The 17,163-nt window shown below is 46.1% G+C and overlaps 1 protein-coding gene across 1 annotated transcript; it reads right to left on the bottom strand.

Moving 5' to 3' along the window:
• Positions 1 to 9,370: 9,370 nt before the first annotated feature.
• On the bottom strand, positions 9,371 to 16,069 carry ZNF706 (zinc finger protein 706). The gene is made up of 4 exons (XM_035318265.1): positions 15,905 to 16,069; positions 13,325 to 13,461; positions 12,051 to 12,158; positions 9,371 to 11,379 (listed from the first exon to the last, which is right to left on the bottom strand). Exons 2-3 carry the CDS (start codon positions 13,457 to 13,459, stop codon positions 12,063 to 12,065), a joined length of 231 nt encoding a protein of 76 aa, XP_035174156.1. The 5' UTR covers positions 13,460 to 13,461; positions 15,905 to 16,069; the 3' UTR covers positions 9,371 to 11,379; positions 12,051 to 12,062.
• Between the last annotated feature and the right edge of the window lie 1,094 nt (positions 16,070 to 17,163).

A 17,163-nucleotide genomic window follows, 5' to 3' on the forward strand; every position in this document is an offset into this window, starting at 1 on the left:
GTGCTCCTCGGATTTGCTGGGCACTTGTGGCCTCTCTCGTAGGGATTTGATAGCGCCTGTCCTCATTTTGCACTGTGCCAAGGAGGAGGGAAGGCGGGTTGGGGATTAATTTCCCTTCATGCCAGACTTCCTTTTTTTTTTTTTTTCCAGACAGAAGGACATTAACTGAAAACTAAATGAGGTGAAGCCCAAGGAAGAAGGAGAAACAAACAGGTTGGGCAGGAGATGCTGGAAATCCAGTAAGGCAGAGCTTCAGGATGTTAGCAGCCCAAGGTTCACCTGGGGTAAAGCGTGAGGTAGTGAGCCTTGACCTGAGCGCTAATTATGTTAAATAGATAGCGGTGAAACACGCCGAAGTGTTTTAAGGAGCTGTTTGGCTTCTCATTTTGGAAGGAGTGATGATCAGTACCGTGGTGATTTGAAGCATGGAGAGAGTGGATTGGGGCTGCTCTGAGCCCTCCCGTCTGGGGCAATTCTTTGCCTGACGAACATCCGTGGAGCAGTAAAAACCTGGCCACAGCTGTGCTGAAGATGGCACAGCAAGCAGGCAGCAGAGGGGCACGGGGCTGCATCTAGCAGATCTGACAGCTTCTGGCAAAGCAAGATAGCTGTCCTGTAGGGGAAAAACTTACCAGTGTGAACCGAGGAAAAGGATTTTATGGCTGTGTGTATTTTAGAAGTGCCAAAGGAGGGGCGTGGAGCAGGAGCCAGCTACACCATGGGATGCTGCAAAGGTGGTGACTGAGCACAGCCAGGTGGGAATGTGCAAAAAAATCATGAGAACAGAGACCAGGAGGACAGCAGCAGCAGCCTGGCAGCTGTTGGTGACTTGTGGGATGCATCCTAAGCTCAACAAAACTCTGCTTTGAGTTTGATGGAGGGGTCTGAGGAAGGCAGCGAGGTCTAGGACAGTACAAAGAGGAGGCTAACAGAAGAAAGCAACAGATTAGGAGAACAATCTTCTGGGCAGCTCTCTGGGTAGCAATGCTCTAAGTTATTAGCAGGGCCAGGGAGTACACGTGAAGGCTTTATGCAAGAGGCAGGTACGTCTTCTTTTAGTTGTATGGAGCTACAGCTTTTGGCTAGACATCCACATGCAAATGGCAGAGAGAGGGCCTGAGATTTATTCCACAGCAAAAAGGCAGATTGAGGAGCTATTGGGAGCAAAAATGGTAGCTGAATCATGGTTTTGAAGAGGAAGGACTTGTACAGCTCTCCTAGAAAGCTGGCTGGAGATGGAGATGAGGAAGAGTCCACCAGGAGAATGGGGAGACTAGTAAATGGTAGCCATTGGAAGATAAAATTAATACCAATAACAATGCTGATTTGGAAATAGCTTCCTGAATTAAAAGATGGCTTTTTTTCTAAACAATATGAATTCACAGATTGGCAAAGATTCTTAAAATAGTTGGATTTTATTAGCAAAAACAAGAGATGCCTACCTCAAAAAAATGTGAAGTGTCTAACACCACAAAATCCATTAACTAAAAGATTTAACCAAGGGTAACCATTGGGATTATTTGTTTAATGTCTTTGTATATGTGCTAATCCACCAAATTGCTTCATGAGTGGCTTGAAACAGACCAGTCACAGTAATGAGGAATCTTGATTTTAAGTTAAATTCTACACACTAATTCTAGTCTGCTTGTATTCGCTCTCCAGGGGAACATTAACAGCTCTGCATGTTTTAAGAAGCTGGACGACTAACCTTCAGCTAGAATAACATTTCAGTATTTTGTCATAATCAGATTTAGCAATCAAGCCAACAAACTCTTGGTTGAGCTTGTAACTGCTTGAGAACCAGAGCCATTTGTAAAGAAATTCTGGGATGCGGCGCTCTTTGGGTTCATAGCTGACCTTTATTTTTTGGTGGTATTTTTCAATGTCCCCATTCCTCTGTTCTAGTCTGCTCTTGAGCAGTGACTGCTTCGTTAGGCTTTCCTGTCCATTTCCTCCCTTGGAACTCACTGGAAATGGAAGGACTTCCTTTCTCTCCCTGCCAGCTCTACAGCATATGGCCTGCTGGAGTCAAATTCTGGTCAAAATCAGCTCGTAAACATCCCCGCTGACAATGAAGTCTCAGCATCAGCTTTGTTTAAATTTCCGTCCAGTTTTTTTCCCTTCCTGAGACATCAGCTCTAAACAAGCCTGCTCAAGACTATGTGGAGAGATGAGTGTCTGGGTAAGTATCGACACAGCACGTGGAGGCCTGGCCTAGGCAGACCCGCAGCAAGGAGGGATGGAAGGGGGAAAAGCTCACTCAAGGAGTTAGCACATTAATTTCCACATTAGTTAGATGGATGGTGCATCCGTAATTGCAAAGTATCTGCCACGGGTGCCATATAAAGCACAATCTCCTCCAGACATTGTCAGTTTATTGCCTTTAAATGGACTTTGACCATCATTAACAATCAATCAATTCAGAGCCAGCTTCGAGTGTTCAAAAGCAAACACTTCCTGAAAGCAAGTGCAGAGTAAATTGTTCTTGCAGCCTTTTGCTGGGATCTAACCTCTTCCTCTCCTCCTTTCCTTGTGTAGCACACTATCAAGGAAAAGCTGTTTTTTTTTTTGTTTGTTTGTTTGTTTTGTTTTGTTTTGTTTTTTGTTTTTTTTTTTCTGACCTTGTAAAGAAAGACAGGCTCCCTGGGAAGCTCTCTGAGCTTAACACCTGCTCCCAAGGAGCTCAAAATACAGCACAGGGACACTCAGTATACGATTTAGCCCCCCGTGACCGTGGTTCACATGCCACAGTGAAGAGGGAGGACTCCTCCTCTCCTGTCTCTCACACCCCCACCAAGCTCACCCTGCTTCCCCTGCACCGGGGTTTGGCAGACCCCCTGGGGCTGACTTACCTCTCTTGGCCAGCAGAAGCTGGTGGGATCATTTTCTGTTGGAGTGCTCATCTCATGGAGGTGTCCAAAAAACACCTAGCATGGGACACAGATAATGATAGGGAACACAGCCAGGAGCAAAATAAGGAGGGAGGCAGAAGAAGATAAGAGAGAAGACAGAAGCAGAAGAAGACAGAGGCAGAAGATGAGGGAGGCCGAAGAAGGACTGCCTCATCCCAGGCAGTGGTCGTACAACTCTGCTGCCTGCAGGGCCATGGTGAAAGTTCTGACACTGAGCAAGCTTGGTGCAGGCACTTAGTACCAGCTACCCAAACCTGTGTTCTCCTTGGTGTCTAAAGAAATGCAAGCACTGACAGAAATTAGTCTTGTGGTTTGGGCATTTCTCGAGTGTTTGGTGCCCAGCGTTGTGGGAGGTTATTTTGCAGCTCTAACTGACCACCCTCCCTAGTAATGAAATAGTGAGCATTCCCTCTACTCATCTGCAATTTTCCACAAAGCTCACAGCACAGAACTGCCCTTAAAACACGCCCTTTCTGCTGAATTTGGCTGCGTTCAGCCAGGGGGGGTAGAAGTTGTGCTCTAGGGGAAGCTAGGCACGACTCCGGTGTAACTGCATGAGCCTCCCTTCCAGAGGACAGCACGTCTACAAATGCCAGCTTGCTCCTGCCCCTTCATAGCAATGAAAGGTGAAGTCAGGCCATTACCAGCTAAAAATAGATGGTGCAATCAAACCAGTGTTAGCTTCACGCTGGACAGTTTCATTGTTGCACTCCTACGCGTTCACGGCCCCAGCTGGGGAAAGGGGGGTGACACAGAGGTGTTTGGGTCCTGAGAAAAGCCCTGGAGCCTCACAGCAAGTGGGACGATTACTTTCACAAGTGTCCAGGACAGCGGTTTCCAAATCTCTGTCCATGGGGCACCAGCATCCGTGAGGTCCACACAGAGTCATGCTGCCCACACAGCCTTTCCAATTAAAAGGCTTACGATAAAACAACAGGGCAGGGCAGAAGAAATGTTGAGGATTGAGTGACTGCAGCATAAAAACATCTGATGAATTTATGAATTTGTGGAGAAGCTAGACGAGAAGTTTGTGAAGTCTGTCTTACCTTGCATTCAGTACTGTGTGTGATTCCTAGGCTAGAGCAGTGCATCTCCTACATGCCCAGTAATTGCGGCTTCTTTTTGGTATGGAGGTCAGAGAAAATGAACTTGACCTATAGATTTTACAGAGGCGCTCAGACTAGTGGATTTCTGCACAAACACACGAATATTTATCAAATGACAAAACTAACCTCGGTGATGTAGAATGAAATTATTACTTGAGAAAAATACAGGCATGCTTCATCCATTTGGAAAGCGGTCTAAAAGCTGAAAAATTTTCCTCATTAGTTAGTGGCAAAGTTATGATCCAAAGAGTGTCACTCTCCTTCAGAGGCATGACAGCAAATTCTTTGAATGATTTACTGCAGCAGCAAGAAGCAGCTGTGTGCTATTTCTTAACATGGTCCTGAATAAACAGTATTTCTTAGATCTCAAGAGAAATGTTGTCTTTTAGCATTGATTTGGTAAGAGCTAACCGCAGCAGCAGACTCTTTAGAAAATGTATCTAGGAAGAGCTGAGCATTTTTCGTAAATCACAATCTAAACTTATGTCCTAAACCAAAAAAAAAATAAAAAAAATAAAAAAAAAATAAATCAGCAACTGGGATCTAGTCACAAATGTAAATTATTTTTTCCCTCTGCTCCTGCGTGGAGAGAAGAAGGAGTACCCCCGCACAGGCAGTTATTCTGGCCAGCTCTCACAGTGCACGCAGTCCCGTGGCACAAGATCTGAATCACTGCCCCCTCGAAAACAGAAAGTGCCATTGTGTTGAGTGTCGCTGCAACAGAAAGTTGGTAAGGACTGTTAGAAGCTTCCTAACACCAGCAGAGCACAGACAAACATTGTAGACTTTATTTTTTTGAGATGATATTTCTTCAATTATTCTTTCATTTGGAAGTAAACATTTCTTGCCCTCCAAAAGATCCATGGTATTTCAAAATAAATCAAGCGTTTTATTGCAAAATATGCAGTAACCTTTTACAGCTCAAGAAAAGACATATACCAAAAGAAAGTTAAAGTCATCGTCAGGCAATGGCTACACTTGAAGGCAATGGAACTTGAAGGCGCATCAGGAAGAAGGAGCTGGAAATGCAGGCCCACCTTGTTGGAGCATGAAGCGTAACTGATATGCACCATAGAGTACACGAAGAAGGCTTGGGTATTACCCCGTTACCACTACACAGAAGGTAAAGAACATGGATAGGACGAACTGCGACGATGGTCTGGATGGCACAAGCATCCACGTGAAAGCGAAGGACAGGTAGCAACCATTAAAGCTTAGGAACAATCTAGAAAAAAGGGGAAGAAAAGATCAGAATGATGCCTGGTGAAAAGTCGTTCAATCATTTACTCTAATTAGCAGTGTACAGGTTTAGGTAGAGCCTAGCAGCTATTGCACACTGAGGAGATTCCTGAGGTCAGCCCGGACTGCTGTATCTCTCCCCCACTGGCATGCAGCCACAGCTGCTGTCAGGCTAAGCGAACACTGAGCACAGTTCAAACTTTAATGAGAAAGTTCACAGCTCTGACTCGTTCGGGACCGTGAACTTATCAGAACGAAGAATAAATAGCTTCTGATATCTTCGCAGTGAGCAAACGGGGCAGAAAGCCACCACCACCAAAAAGTCAGGCTAAATGGCCCTGCTGCTTCCAATTGCCTGAGCCCACCCCAGGGCGCTGAGCGCGGAGCGCGGCCTTGTCTGCGCGCTGCCCCTCGGGACGCAGGGCTGGACACCAGTGATCCCGTGACACTAAAAAGTATTTTCAAAGACCTGGGTGTTTTAGTTTCCGTGGATGCTGGCAGGTGACTTTTAGGTGGCTCTAAAGCAGGCACGGTCACAGCTTCACTGGCAGAGTGGGAAAAAAGAAAGCAGCCAAGGTTGTAAGAGACAGATGCAAAGAGTTTGTAAATATCTATAAAAAGATAAAGTTAAGCTTAGGTACATTACTTGATAGGGAAGGAAATCAAATGACAGATAAGGTTTACCAATAAGTAATAAAGAGCACTTTTGACACAAGTCCACACACACAAAGAAGTTAACGACTAAACAAAGCACATCACAAAGTAGAAAGAGTAACCTGAAAGTATTTAGAGGATTTAGATGGTATCCGAGTTGGCAATAGCCGGTTAATGTGACCTAAGATCCTCCAGCAGTTACCCACATGAGCACAGACCGTTAGCGTTCCTCTCTGAGAGCTCACGGAGCACAGAGAAGGGCCCAGGAATGCCGCAGGATAAACGCAAGGGGTATAGAAAGAAACAAGGGACTCTGTTAGTCAGCTAAACCTGGAAAAATGCTGTAATAGTTTTTATAAAATCCTGCTCGTAAATGCATGTGGGAAAATAACTCAGCAGAAGCCAGGCAACGTGGATTTGTCAGGAACAAGCTCTGCAGTACCGCAGTAACATCCATCTCCTTGGGTGAAAAGCGGCCTGGCGCCACGGACACGCAGGGTGCGAAGCCCCACTGCAGCTCTAAAGGACTGTGACACTGTCCTTGTGTGAAATCCTCCCAGGTGAAACAGCAAGCTCCCATCCACACCAACCACCAGGAGAACCACGGCAGCAAACAAGGCTCTCAAAGAGTCATTTCCACCTGGGAACCTGGGAAGATACTCACGGGAGAACTGCAGGGCTTTGTGTGGGATCTGTCCCATCCAGCACATCCATGAACAACGCAGATTATAGAGCAAAAGAGAACAGCTGCAAGATTTCCCCACGAAACCATACTTGGATGAGCTGCAAACAGCATAGGAGGCAGGAGTAGGACACTGATACCTTGATAAATTGGTCTGAGGTCCATTGAAAGCATGCATGCATTAAATAGAGGGACAGAAAATGGAGATTATTAGGCTGGACCCAATGCAATGCTCGTGGAAGGAGGTAAATACAGTTCCAGCTCGTGCTGATAAAACTAATGTATGCAAGTCCCCGAATGTGCCTGTTCCACCTACTCTGCATCAGCCTCTGCCAGCACTTCGGGTCACTTTTTAGACAATATGTCAGTTAAGAACACAGCCAGACTGGAGATGATACAGAAAAGAGCACAAGCAATCACCAGACTTAGAAGTCGTGACCTATGAAGAGTGACTGAATCACCTGGTTTTACTTAGAAGAGAAGACCACAAGGAGGCCGTGATAGCAATGTTCAGCTGAGGGCACCACTCATCTTATCTACTGTCAGTAAGAACAATACGTAATTGACTTAACTCGCAGGGATAAACTGTTGCTGTGATAACCCTCCAGTTGTGAGGCTCAGCAGTGGAACGTGCTGCTTACAAGGTCAGGGGATGCCTTTGGTTGGAAATAATCATGAACAAGGGAAAGAATTGTGATAGTCTTAGCAGATATGACCCAATCTCCGAGCAAGGAGATGGCCTGGATAGCTTTTGGAGATCTCCCTCAGCCCTTACTTCTCCAATATTTACTATTGTTCTGCGTAGTTCGTAATTTAGTAACAGCTTAGAACAGGGAGCACACAAACATTTTTACAGTACCATCCACGTGCTGTATTGATCTTAACTCTACACATGCTGTGGACAGCATTTTTCAGAGGAAAAGCTGTGCTGGATTTCCTGAAGAACTTGAGACTGCTTGAACCGACTTGTGTTGGATAATAGTGCTGGGACAAAGGCAGATAACTCTATTCCCTGAAACCCCGGTGCTAAGAGCATGTTAAGGGCATTATTGGAGAGTTGTAAAATATGTATCTCTGACCTATAATGCCTTTCTTTGAAAGCTACCACGGTAACACTGCTCCCTCAGGGAGCCTCAAGTGTACCATATCTACGTGAAAAAACGTAAGACAGTAAACAGGGCATTAAAAAATTCCAAATAGTTTTCAAAACACTGATAGCAAAATTCCAGACAGAACTTCACGCCTTTCCACTGCCTGGACTACAGCAACATCTCTGATGGTGCTGCACAACGTGGAAAATCACATACTGTACGCATGTCCAAAACCGAGCTTTGGGGCTGAATTCAAAATCCTGCAAAACCTGTCAGGTTCTAATCACGTAAATCAAAAACCCCAAAGTGCAGTAGAATGAGTAGCCAGAAAGACAAGCTGACCTTTACACTGTTTATGAGTGCTGTAGGACTAATGGACTTCACCGGGCAGACCTCGGGAAGACCACCCTTGTAGCAAAGCCAGATACTCCCCGACTTGCTTCTGTGGAAATGGGAAACAAGACAGACCTCGAGCCACTTTGTGTCTGATGGCAAAAGAAATTCCACCCGTTAGCTCATTTGGTCAAGACAGGAAAACAGTTCAACGCAGTTTACAGAAATGCTACAAATTCCTTCACTACCATGTGGTTTGCAAACAGCCCCTGGTCATCAGCTTTACTTGAGCTGAAGTGTTTGCAGCTTTAGAACAAATAACCGAGAGGGACAGTCTCCGGGGACATTTCCAGAGTGCTGCATAATGCCAACTATTTCCTTAAGGCTACATTGCAACCGCCTTCCACATCCATTCCAGATTTTTCGCAGCTTTTTGATAGGAAGAAACCAGAACCTCCTGGGAAGTGGCTGCATCCGAGTTACTGCACCTCTGCTTTACCCCAGTAAGTCCGGGCAACACAACTAGAGCTGTTCGTACTGATTACTCAGCAGTCCCAGGGATGACCTCAGCTAACTGCACAAGCTAACTTACTTTCTGGGAATAAAGTGAGACGTTTTGCAAAACATTCTGAGCCCTGCTTAAAATTCGATTTTAGATACTCCCAGAAGAGGTGTGGGCTTTTAAAAACCCCCAATCCCTTTTTAACGTTGTTCCACAAGCACCCGTACCCATACCGACGACAGAAGAATGCCTTACCTAAAAGCTGCCCCTACCCAAAGGTGAAGCTCCTTCAAGGGGACATGGGAAACTTTCTGTCTACTTTCATTTAAAGTTGGATGGCTTCAAGCTCCTGCACTGTCCACAGCTAGGAAATTAATTTTGTAAGTGACACTTGTTTTTAAAAGCAGGCCGGAAATATGACGTTCTACATTTTAGTTTTTTAATTCTCTTCAATCAGACACATCACAACGCACAGCTGTGTCTTCAGCCAGCTAACAGGGTGCCATCCTTCAGCTCAGGAGAGGCGCTAGTCCTTCCTCTGACCTGCCAGGTACAAGGGGTATCGCAGATACCCTAAATGAGAACTGCTCCCCCATTTAGGATAGCGTTCCCACTACACTCATGAAGCCTTTAGAACAATGCAGTGATAACTTTCATTTCTTCCCGTGTTTGAGACTGCAGCTACTGCAGCTAGGGGTCTTAGTGAACTGAGGATCACCCTTGCCTTCTCCTACCATTTCATAGGGTATTTTCAAATCAAGCATCACACAGGTTTCAAAATACAGTTCTAACTTCACCATCCCACTAGAGATGCAGCTTTCCAGCTGTCCAGCGCTCATAAAGAGAGATTGTTTAAGAAACAAAATCTTTTTATTTAATGCTACACAATCTGAATTGAAGGAACAGATACTTCACCTCAAGACCAAGCCATACGGATACATCCCAGAACATTTTCCAAAGTAAAACCAGATTACCAAATACCAGTCAGTGCAAGAAGCATCTTTATCCATTTGCACTCAGCATATTTCAGACAAACTACAGCATCAGAACAGTTAAGTACGTCTCCCCCGTGCAGCACAAAGGTTGAGAGCAGATTTCTTGCCTTGTGGGAGCCAGTTGGTCAGGATGTAGTTATTGATAACATCAAAGAAAAAATAAATGGTTACATTCTGATGTCAGGTGTACAAGTGCAGTAGTGGATTACTCGCAGAGGAGAACAACATCATCTATAAAAGTTAAGTGGTATACAGGTTATCCCGGAGTGACTATAATACAGAGAAACTTCATGTCAAAGGGAGTATTTACACAGATACTGTCACAGCAAAGAGGACAGGAAGCTAGTCTCACAGAAGTGTTCATTGAAGAGCAAATGAGTGGACGAGGACAAAGGCTTTGACTTTATATAATAAAATACCAAGTGCATTCTTTTAAGTGAATGAGTCTTTGAGACTATGGTCCTAGACTTCAGGAAGCCATTTGAGGGTCAATAGTACGGTCCTGCTGCGCAGCAAGGCTTACTTGAACCGCCACCATTTTTATTTTTACATCCCTTTTTAACTACAGTAATTCACAGCAGTTGTAGCATTGCTTCTAACCGGGAGCTCTCAAGGAAAGCTCTTAATAAGCCCCCTCCAAAGACAGGATTTTGTACAGCAGGCCCTCTAGAACAATTCAGATGTTTTCTCACTACTTCTGCATCTGGGATTAGAACTGAGCCCAGAACATTCAAAGGCTAATCATGGTTAGCTTCTCAAGTGTTTTTGCCCAGAGTTATTATCCAGCTTTTTCTTGTCACTGCAACTTTAATCGCATGCAATTTCTTAAGCTAGCCATAGCATTTGAGTTACTTTGGCTCTCTTCCAACAGGCTTATTTTAAGCTAGTTGTAAAGAAGGGTTATTATCAGCTGGCTATTTTATGTATTTCCTGAAGAGCTGCTACTGAAATAACCAGATGCATTTGAGGGGGAAACACATGCAGTTGACCGCTCAAGTATCTTCAAAACTCTTCTCAAATCTATTTTTCAACTCAGAGCAGAGTTGCTTTTAACTAGTATCTGTGAGCATTTTTCAAGCCAGCATCCCCAGAAGCATTAAATCCTATCACCTCTCAGCTTCCTCAGGCACCTACCAACTGTTAAGGATCACAAGCCTACCAAGAGTCTCTCCAGTGCAAGATTCCAAGGACCTAGCTCCCTCACAGTCCAAGAATCCCTTTGAAATGGCTTGTAGTACAGACTCCAATACACAGGACAGAAGTGGAGAAGGAAGTCTCACGATTCTCGTGCAGCTTCTAGGGAGCTCGCCGTGCCTCTCGAGCCTGTAACTTGACCACTAGCGGCTGAGCTCAGGCAGGCAGCACATCGAACAGTGAATCTGAGCAGCTTCCCTCTCCACTTAAGATTAATTTACTGTAATGTACATTACTTTCAGTGGAATGATACTGCTCGTGTTTTGGCAGGATGGGGAAAATTCCACTTTGTCTTTTATTATTTTATAAGGCAGATAATGCAGAAAGTTGAAACAGAACTTCTACAGGCATTTAATCTGTGATATTGTAAAATCAAAGTACTACTTTATTAAATGAGTTATTTTACACAATATGAACATCAATATAATTACAATTGTAAAAAAATTTTTTTTTATAACAAGTATGGACTGATTTTTCAGGATTTCCAAAGAGGGCACAACTGTACATTTACACAGAATTGTCTTTGCATGAAGCCCAAGAGGGAACAGCATAAAAATATGAACGTTTCTGTAGCCCCTTCATTTTTGCTGATCAACAGTTTTAGAAAAGCAGCTGCAGGTTTGTTATGTAAGGTCTGACAGTAGAAGAGTCAATAGGTGCCATGACTTCACCTACAAAAAACAAGAACAACTCCGTTAAGCTGAACTATTACACAATGCTGTTTACCTTTGAGTGAATGAAATGCCATAATACCGTTTTTTTGCCTCATTTCTGCCTTTAATTATAACCACTTTTAGTTACAGCTTCACAACTGGCCAGCAGGGAATCTCTTCCAGAGTTAGCACAGAGGTTAAATTCTGTATTTGAATGCAGAAAAATCTGCATTCACTTGCATAGCTTCAGGAACAAAGAAGGCTGAATTGTTGGAAATATACTAAACAATTCTGCTTTCATTACATGTTTTGTAACCCACAGATCCTGTTTAATATAAATACTTTGTTCAAAGAAGAAAGTACAAGAGCTAACATTTCAAAGCAGTAACTAATGAACAAAGTATTCCTACAACTCTAAGGATGACCATTTCGAACAACATTAATACCTTTCAAAACATCCTCCGGACACAGCAAAATGCCACAACCACTTCAGCTATGTAAGTACTAGCTTTCTTCTTGATACAACAGTTCAGGAGTTTACATTTAACTTACAGGTAAATATTTTTTATATTAAAGAAAATGAAGCAACTTTTAAGCCCCAGTTGGTGGGGGTAAAAAAAAACAGCCAAACAAAAAACTGGTTCATAATATACCTTCTCAGACAATGATTTAAAAATTACGGTAATGACCTGTAGACAACTTTATGCCTGAACATCAGCCAGTTCTGGAGGAAGTGGAGTCTTAGGATGCTTGCTTTCAAAGTGCTGTTTGAAGGTCTTGGGATCCGGCATTTGTGTCTGATTAAAGAGAGACATTTAGCTTTATGCACAGGACAAGAGTTAGATGATACTACAAAACCTGTTCACCCCCTAGGTTTTTTTGGTTTTGTTTTTTGTGAAGCAAAATATCTCTTCAGTGACACTGTCTAGAGAAAGGAGCACCATTAATTTATATACAGATTAAGAGAGAATATTTAACCTCAGGTTTTCTGAGATGTACTTAAGTACTAGTATCGTACTGTCTTGGCATCTTCGCCAGCAGTTATTATTCTTACTAGCAATCTGCCTGCAAACCTTACATTTCGTACTCTAGTTTGGTGAAAAACCCACCTCCTTATTTCCAACTGCTAAAAGGTGAGCATTCATCTTTATCCAAATCGAATCTTTATGAAAGCTATTCACTGTTTATCAAGAGGCCAGAGAGTTGTGTTGCACAGTCTGACCCTCTACTTGGCACAAGCAGTATCAGACTGTTGCCACAACATACTTGCAAGCAACAACTGCCCAAAATAATTGCTGCTACAGCCCCGTTTCACTAAAAGGGGAGCTGGCTATAAGTACTTAAGCGTGTGGCCCTTAATTTGGAACCTTGATGAAGACATTCAGGAATGACAAACCTATTCTAAAACTGACTATTTAAGTGAAAATGGCAAGTTTATACTTCAGCTCCAACACTGGAACACTCCAGAACACCCAGAAGGAAAGTATAATCTGAACAGCGCTCAGATTTCTGTTCTCTCAAGACTTCTAAGAGAAGTTACTGCATATTGAACTGCCATTAAAGCTTTTGGCAGCATCCAAACCACCTTTCCCTCTGCACATTAACGTCAATAACCAGGGATGTTAGGGCAGGCCAATTCCATCACAAAGAAGAGATCTTTCTACCCGGAGGTTAATCAGGAGGTATTTACAGCACACTGGAAGTGCACGCAGCCCCTCTCACTTCAGCGAGATAACTACCTGAAACAGATCAGTACATGAGCTCTCCATTTCTCCTATCTCAGTTATCAAGGCATCTCAGTGATCTGTAAGCAAGTAACGTAACAGATGCAAATGCTTACAGTAACAAACTAGACAGCCACTTAGAAGTGCTTTAGTTTATACTCTGTAATCTTCTAGAAGTTCTGCTCTAGGCCTGGAGACAGACCTGCCCACAGTAATACTTTGCCTTCAGTATCTCTTACCCTACAGACAGTGCAGGTATATATCAAGGCAGCCTTGGCTGCAGCCTTCTGATCATGTCCTTGTTTCTTTTTTTGCTCAGCTTGCTTTTTGGCATTTTTCTGCTGCGACTGAATCTTCTGCTGTCCACGAGCCATATCTACAAACAAAAAGAAGACATTTAGTCTACAAGTGTGAGAAACTACCGCTGCCAGGCGACTCAGAAGCTGTAACTACGAAGCAGCCACGTGCTGTCCATGCACTCTGGCCTACAACTCCCATAAATCATACACAGCAGACATCTGTTCAGGCTCTTTACTTTGTGAAGATCCTATGGTCTCTGTTTCTAAGAAGATACAACAGCTTTTTAGTCCATACTAAAGTTTCTTCCTCTGAAAAGCTTCCAGGTTTAATTTTGACAAACATCTTCAATATATGGAGACTCAACCTTTATTTCTGGAACTTGGAACTGGTTTCAAGAAAGGGAAATCAGAAATATTCCCCAAACTGCATCACTGTCTCCTGGTGTACCTGCTGTGATCTGCTTTGGAATCAGGAATGGTAAGAATGATGTGTCATCCCTCTTTATCCAAGGCTGTTTTTAGAGGTGGCCATCCTTCTCGGTCTTCAGCTGATTTTACATGCACACATACATATTTCTTGGAAAGACGTAAAGCCGTATCCACTGGAAGCCACTACTCTACACAGCCCAGAAGCGTAAAGGAAGCAAACACTATTGCCAGCTGCCATGAGAAGGTCCACACAAACAGAAATGAGGTACAAAAGCCACATTTGATGGAGCAGCAAAGCAGCACATTCTACACCAGGAAGGCTCCACCTCCGTGCAGCCCACCAGGACACGCAACTCAGCCTGTACCCCTGGCAGGACCGGGGCGCGCCGACACGGCAGGAATCAGAACTGGGTTATATAAACCAGCAGCCCACTTCCAGCTTTCATCTTCCTTACAGTCCCTCGCGTCCCACGCATAATCCAGTTGTGTGGCTCTCACAGAGACGCAAGGCTTACTGCACAAGCGCAGGAGAGCTCCTGAAGTCCAACGTTCTGAGGACAACCAGTAAGGCCTAGTGATCCCCGCCAGTTGGCAGGCTGGATACTACCCCTATGCAATCTGCACGTTTCCAGCGAGGCAGCACTCTGCGGGGACACAGCCGGTCCATCACACAGCAAGGACACAGGCTGGAGGGAGAACAGCCTGTCCAAACAGAGGGCGAGCTCCCGTCAACACGCACAGAAAGTCCTCACTGCCATTAGAGAAGCAAAGTTTCTCTGGAACACCCCTACATCTGGGCATTCACCAGCACCGCGTGGATTTCCAGACACGGAGCATCACAGCGCCCAGCACTGCGCAGAAGGACAGCCCTGACCCAAACCAGCTCGCAGCCACTGGCAGGCACCTCTCAGGCCACACTCCCATTTTTTCAGGGTGTATCACACCACCACGCAGCCCTGGGCAGGAGCATTAGGCTACATTTTCAGCGCGCCCTCCTCCTTCATCATCCGTTTCTGTAAGAGTCCAAGTAATTCCACAGCAATTATTCGTATGGCTGACAAAATCTGGCTGAACGCAAGAAAACACCAATTGTATTAGCAAGAATGCAGAGATACATGTGACATTCAACAGCTCCCATGAGCTGCAGCACAGGGCGTTACACTGAAAGCACCAGCCTGTTTCACTGCCAGCAGATCCTACAGTCACTCCGAAACATCCCAGTCAGGGCCTCTCGCTGTTTATGTGCATCACAGCTCGGCAACAACACTGACTCCCCATGAAAAAAAAAATTAAAAATGAGGTATTGCTTTGCAAACATTATAAAGAAACACAGGTTTCATTTCAGTTCTATTTTCTTGGGATTAGGGCAATCTCTCCAGAGTCAGGGGATCCTGACAGAGATTTCCACGACGCGTTTGCGTGTCGCTTTGTATTTCAGCCCCTCAGCAAACACACCGCAGCAGCTCAGTCACACTGACCTTGGGTGCAGCAGGCGGGCGGTGTTTTTAGTTAAGCCCCAAACAAGAAAACACAACCGAGAACATCTGCTTAAAAACATCAACCTTCACACGACGCCTGCGAGCGAAAAAATCGAGCATTTAAACGCCACAAATTACACCGATGGAGTCGAAACGCATAAAACCAGGACTCGATTAGTGGGAAATTAAGGTTAGCCAGGTTATTAGGATACTAGGAGAGTACTAAAACCACCCCAAAGTTTGTTTATAGGAATAAAGAGAGACACAGACGAGCCCACCGACGCCCCAAACCCGCATTCCGGCGGCCCAGGGCAGACAAGCGCCGCTCCCCGGCACCAGGCGGGGAAACCCAGCAGGCCTCGGGGACACCGGGGGACACGGGAACACGGCGCGGCCGCCCCGGCGGGCTCAGCCCCCTGCGAGGCACCCTCCACCCCCTCAGCCTGGCACCGGCAGCCCCCCCACCCCCACCCCAGCTCCCGGGAGGCGGCAGGCGGAGGCCGCGGGCCCGGGCAGGGCCTGGCGGGGGCCGTGTGGCCGCTCCGAGCCCCCCGTTGCCCGCCCGCCCGCCCGGCCCCGGCCCCGGCCCCTGCCGCTGCCCACCACCCCTCACCCGGCCTGGGAGCGCGGCCTCAGGGCGGCCCTGGCGAGCGGCAGGAGAAGGCTCCGCGCGGCCCCGCTGCAGCCGCCGCCGCCTGCCCGCGAGGAGGAGGAAGGAGGAGGAAGGAGGAGGGCGAGCACCGCGCATGCGCGGCTCCGCCCCGGGCCCGGCGGCAAATGGCGGCGCCACGGCCGTTACATAACGAGGGGGGGCGGCGGGGGGAGCCCGCGTGGAACGCGGGGGTGGTGGTGGAGGTGTAGGGGCGTTCGGGTCGGAAAAGACCTCCGAGGTCACCCGGTCCAGCCATCCCCCTACCACCAATGTCACCCACTGAACCGTGTCCCTAAGCATCGCGTCCAGCCTTTCCTTGAACGCCCCCAGGGACGGTGACTCCCCCACCTCCCTGGGCAGCCCGTCCCAACGCCTGACTGCTCTCTGAGAGGAAATGTCTCCTCATTCCCAACCTGAACCTCCCCTGGCACAACGTTCCTCTAGTCCTGGCAGTAGTTGCCTGTGAGAAGAGGCCGGTCCCAGTGAGGGGAGCAGGCCCGGTAAAGGAGCGGAGGTTTGGGATGGATGCCCTCACGTATCCCCGAGGAAAGTGTGCGCACCCGCACAGGAAAGGGGAAGGGAGGCCGGGTGACATCCCGCCGCTCTCTGAGCAACTGCTGTGGCTTTGGAATAAATCTGGGGTCCCCAAACAGTCCTACGTCTGTGGCAAAACAGCAAACATGAACACTTACATTAACTAATTAGTAGGTGTTGGCGTTTTACAGGTCAGGCTGGATGACTCTTAGGTTCCCTTCCCATCTGAGAGAGAAGAAAAGCTACAAAAAAAGTCCTTAAAACAACAATGGTGCCATTGTTACGAGTCATGCCCGTAGCGTGACAGCAGTTACAGGGCAGCTGCGTAGCAAATTCGGACACTTAAGTCACTGGAAGTAGGTCCAGATGTGACAACAACTAACACTGTCAAAACTATAAGCCTCTGATATATATATATACATATATATTTCCCCAACATTCCCATTTTCAATAATTTCTTCCACAGTAAAGTGACAGCGCTGAGCAATGTCCACACTGCATTCAAATAGTCGTGTCAGTGGGTTCTGAACCTCAGGAAAGCGCAACCCTAAAAAACCCTGAAAGTGGACAGGTGCCTGGTTGTGGGGCTGCGGGGGGAGGTCAGCAGCTCGGGTTTGGTGTTTGGAAGCAGGTGGCTTTCAGAATGGGGTTTTGCATTGATCAGAAAGAAGATTGTCAAGTGAAAA

The sequence above is a fragment of the Oxyura jamaicensis genome, chromosome 2 (genome assembly GCF_011077185.1).
Source record: "Oxyura jamaicensis isolate SHBP4307 breed ruddy duck chromosome 2, BPBGC_Ojam_1.0, whole genome shotgun sequence".
Lineage (NCBI taxonomy): Eukaryota > Metazoa > Chordata > Aves > Anseriformes > Anatidae > Oxyura > Oxyura jamaicensis.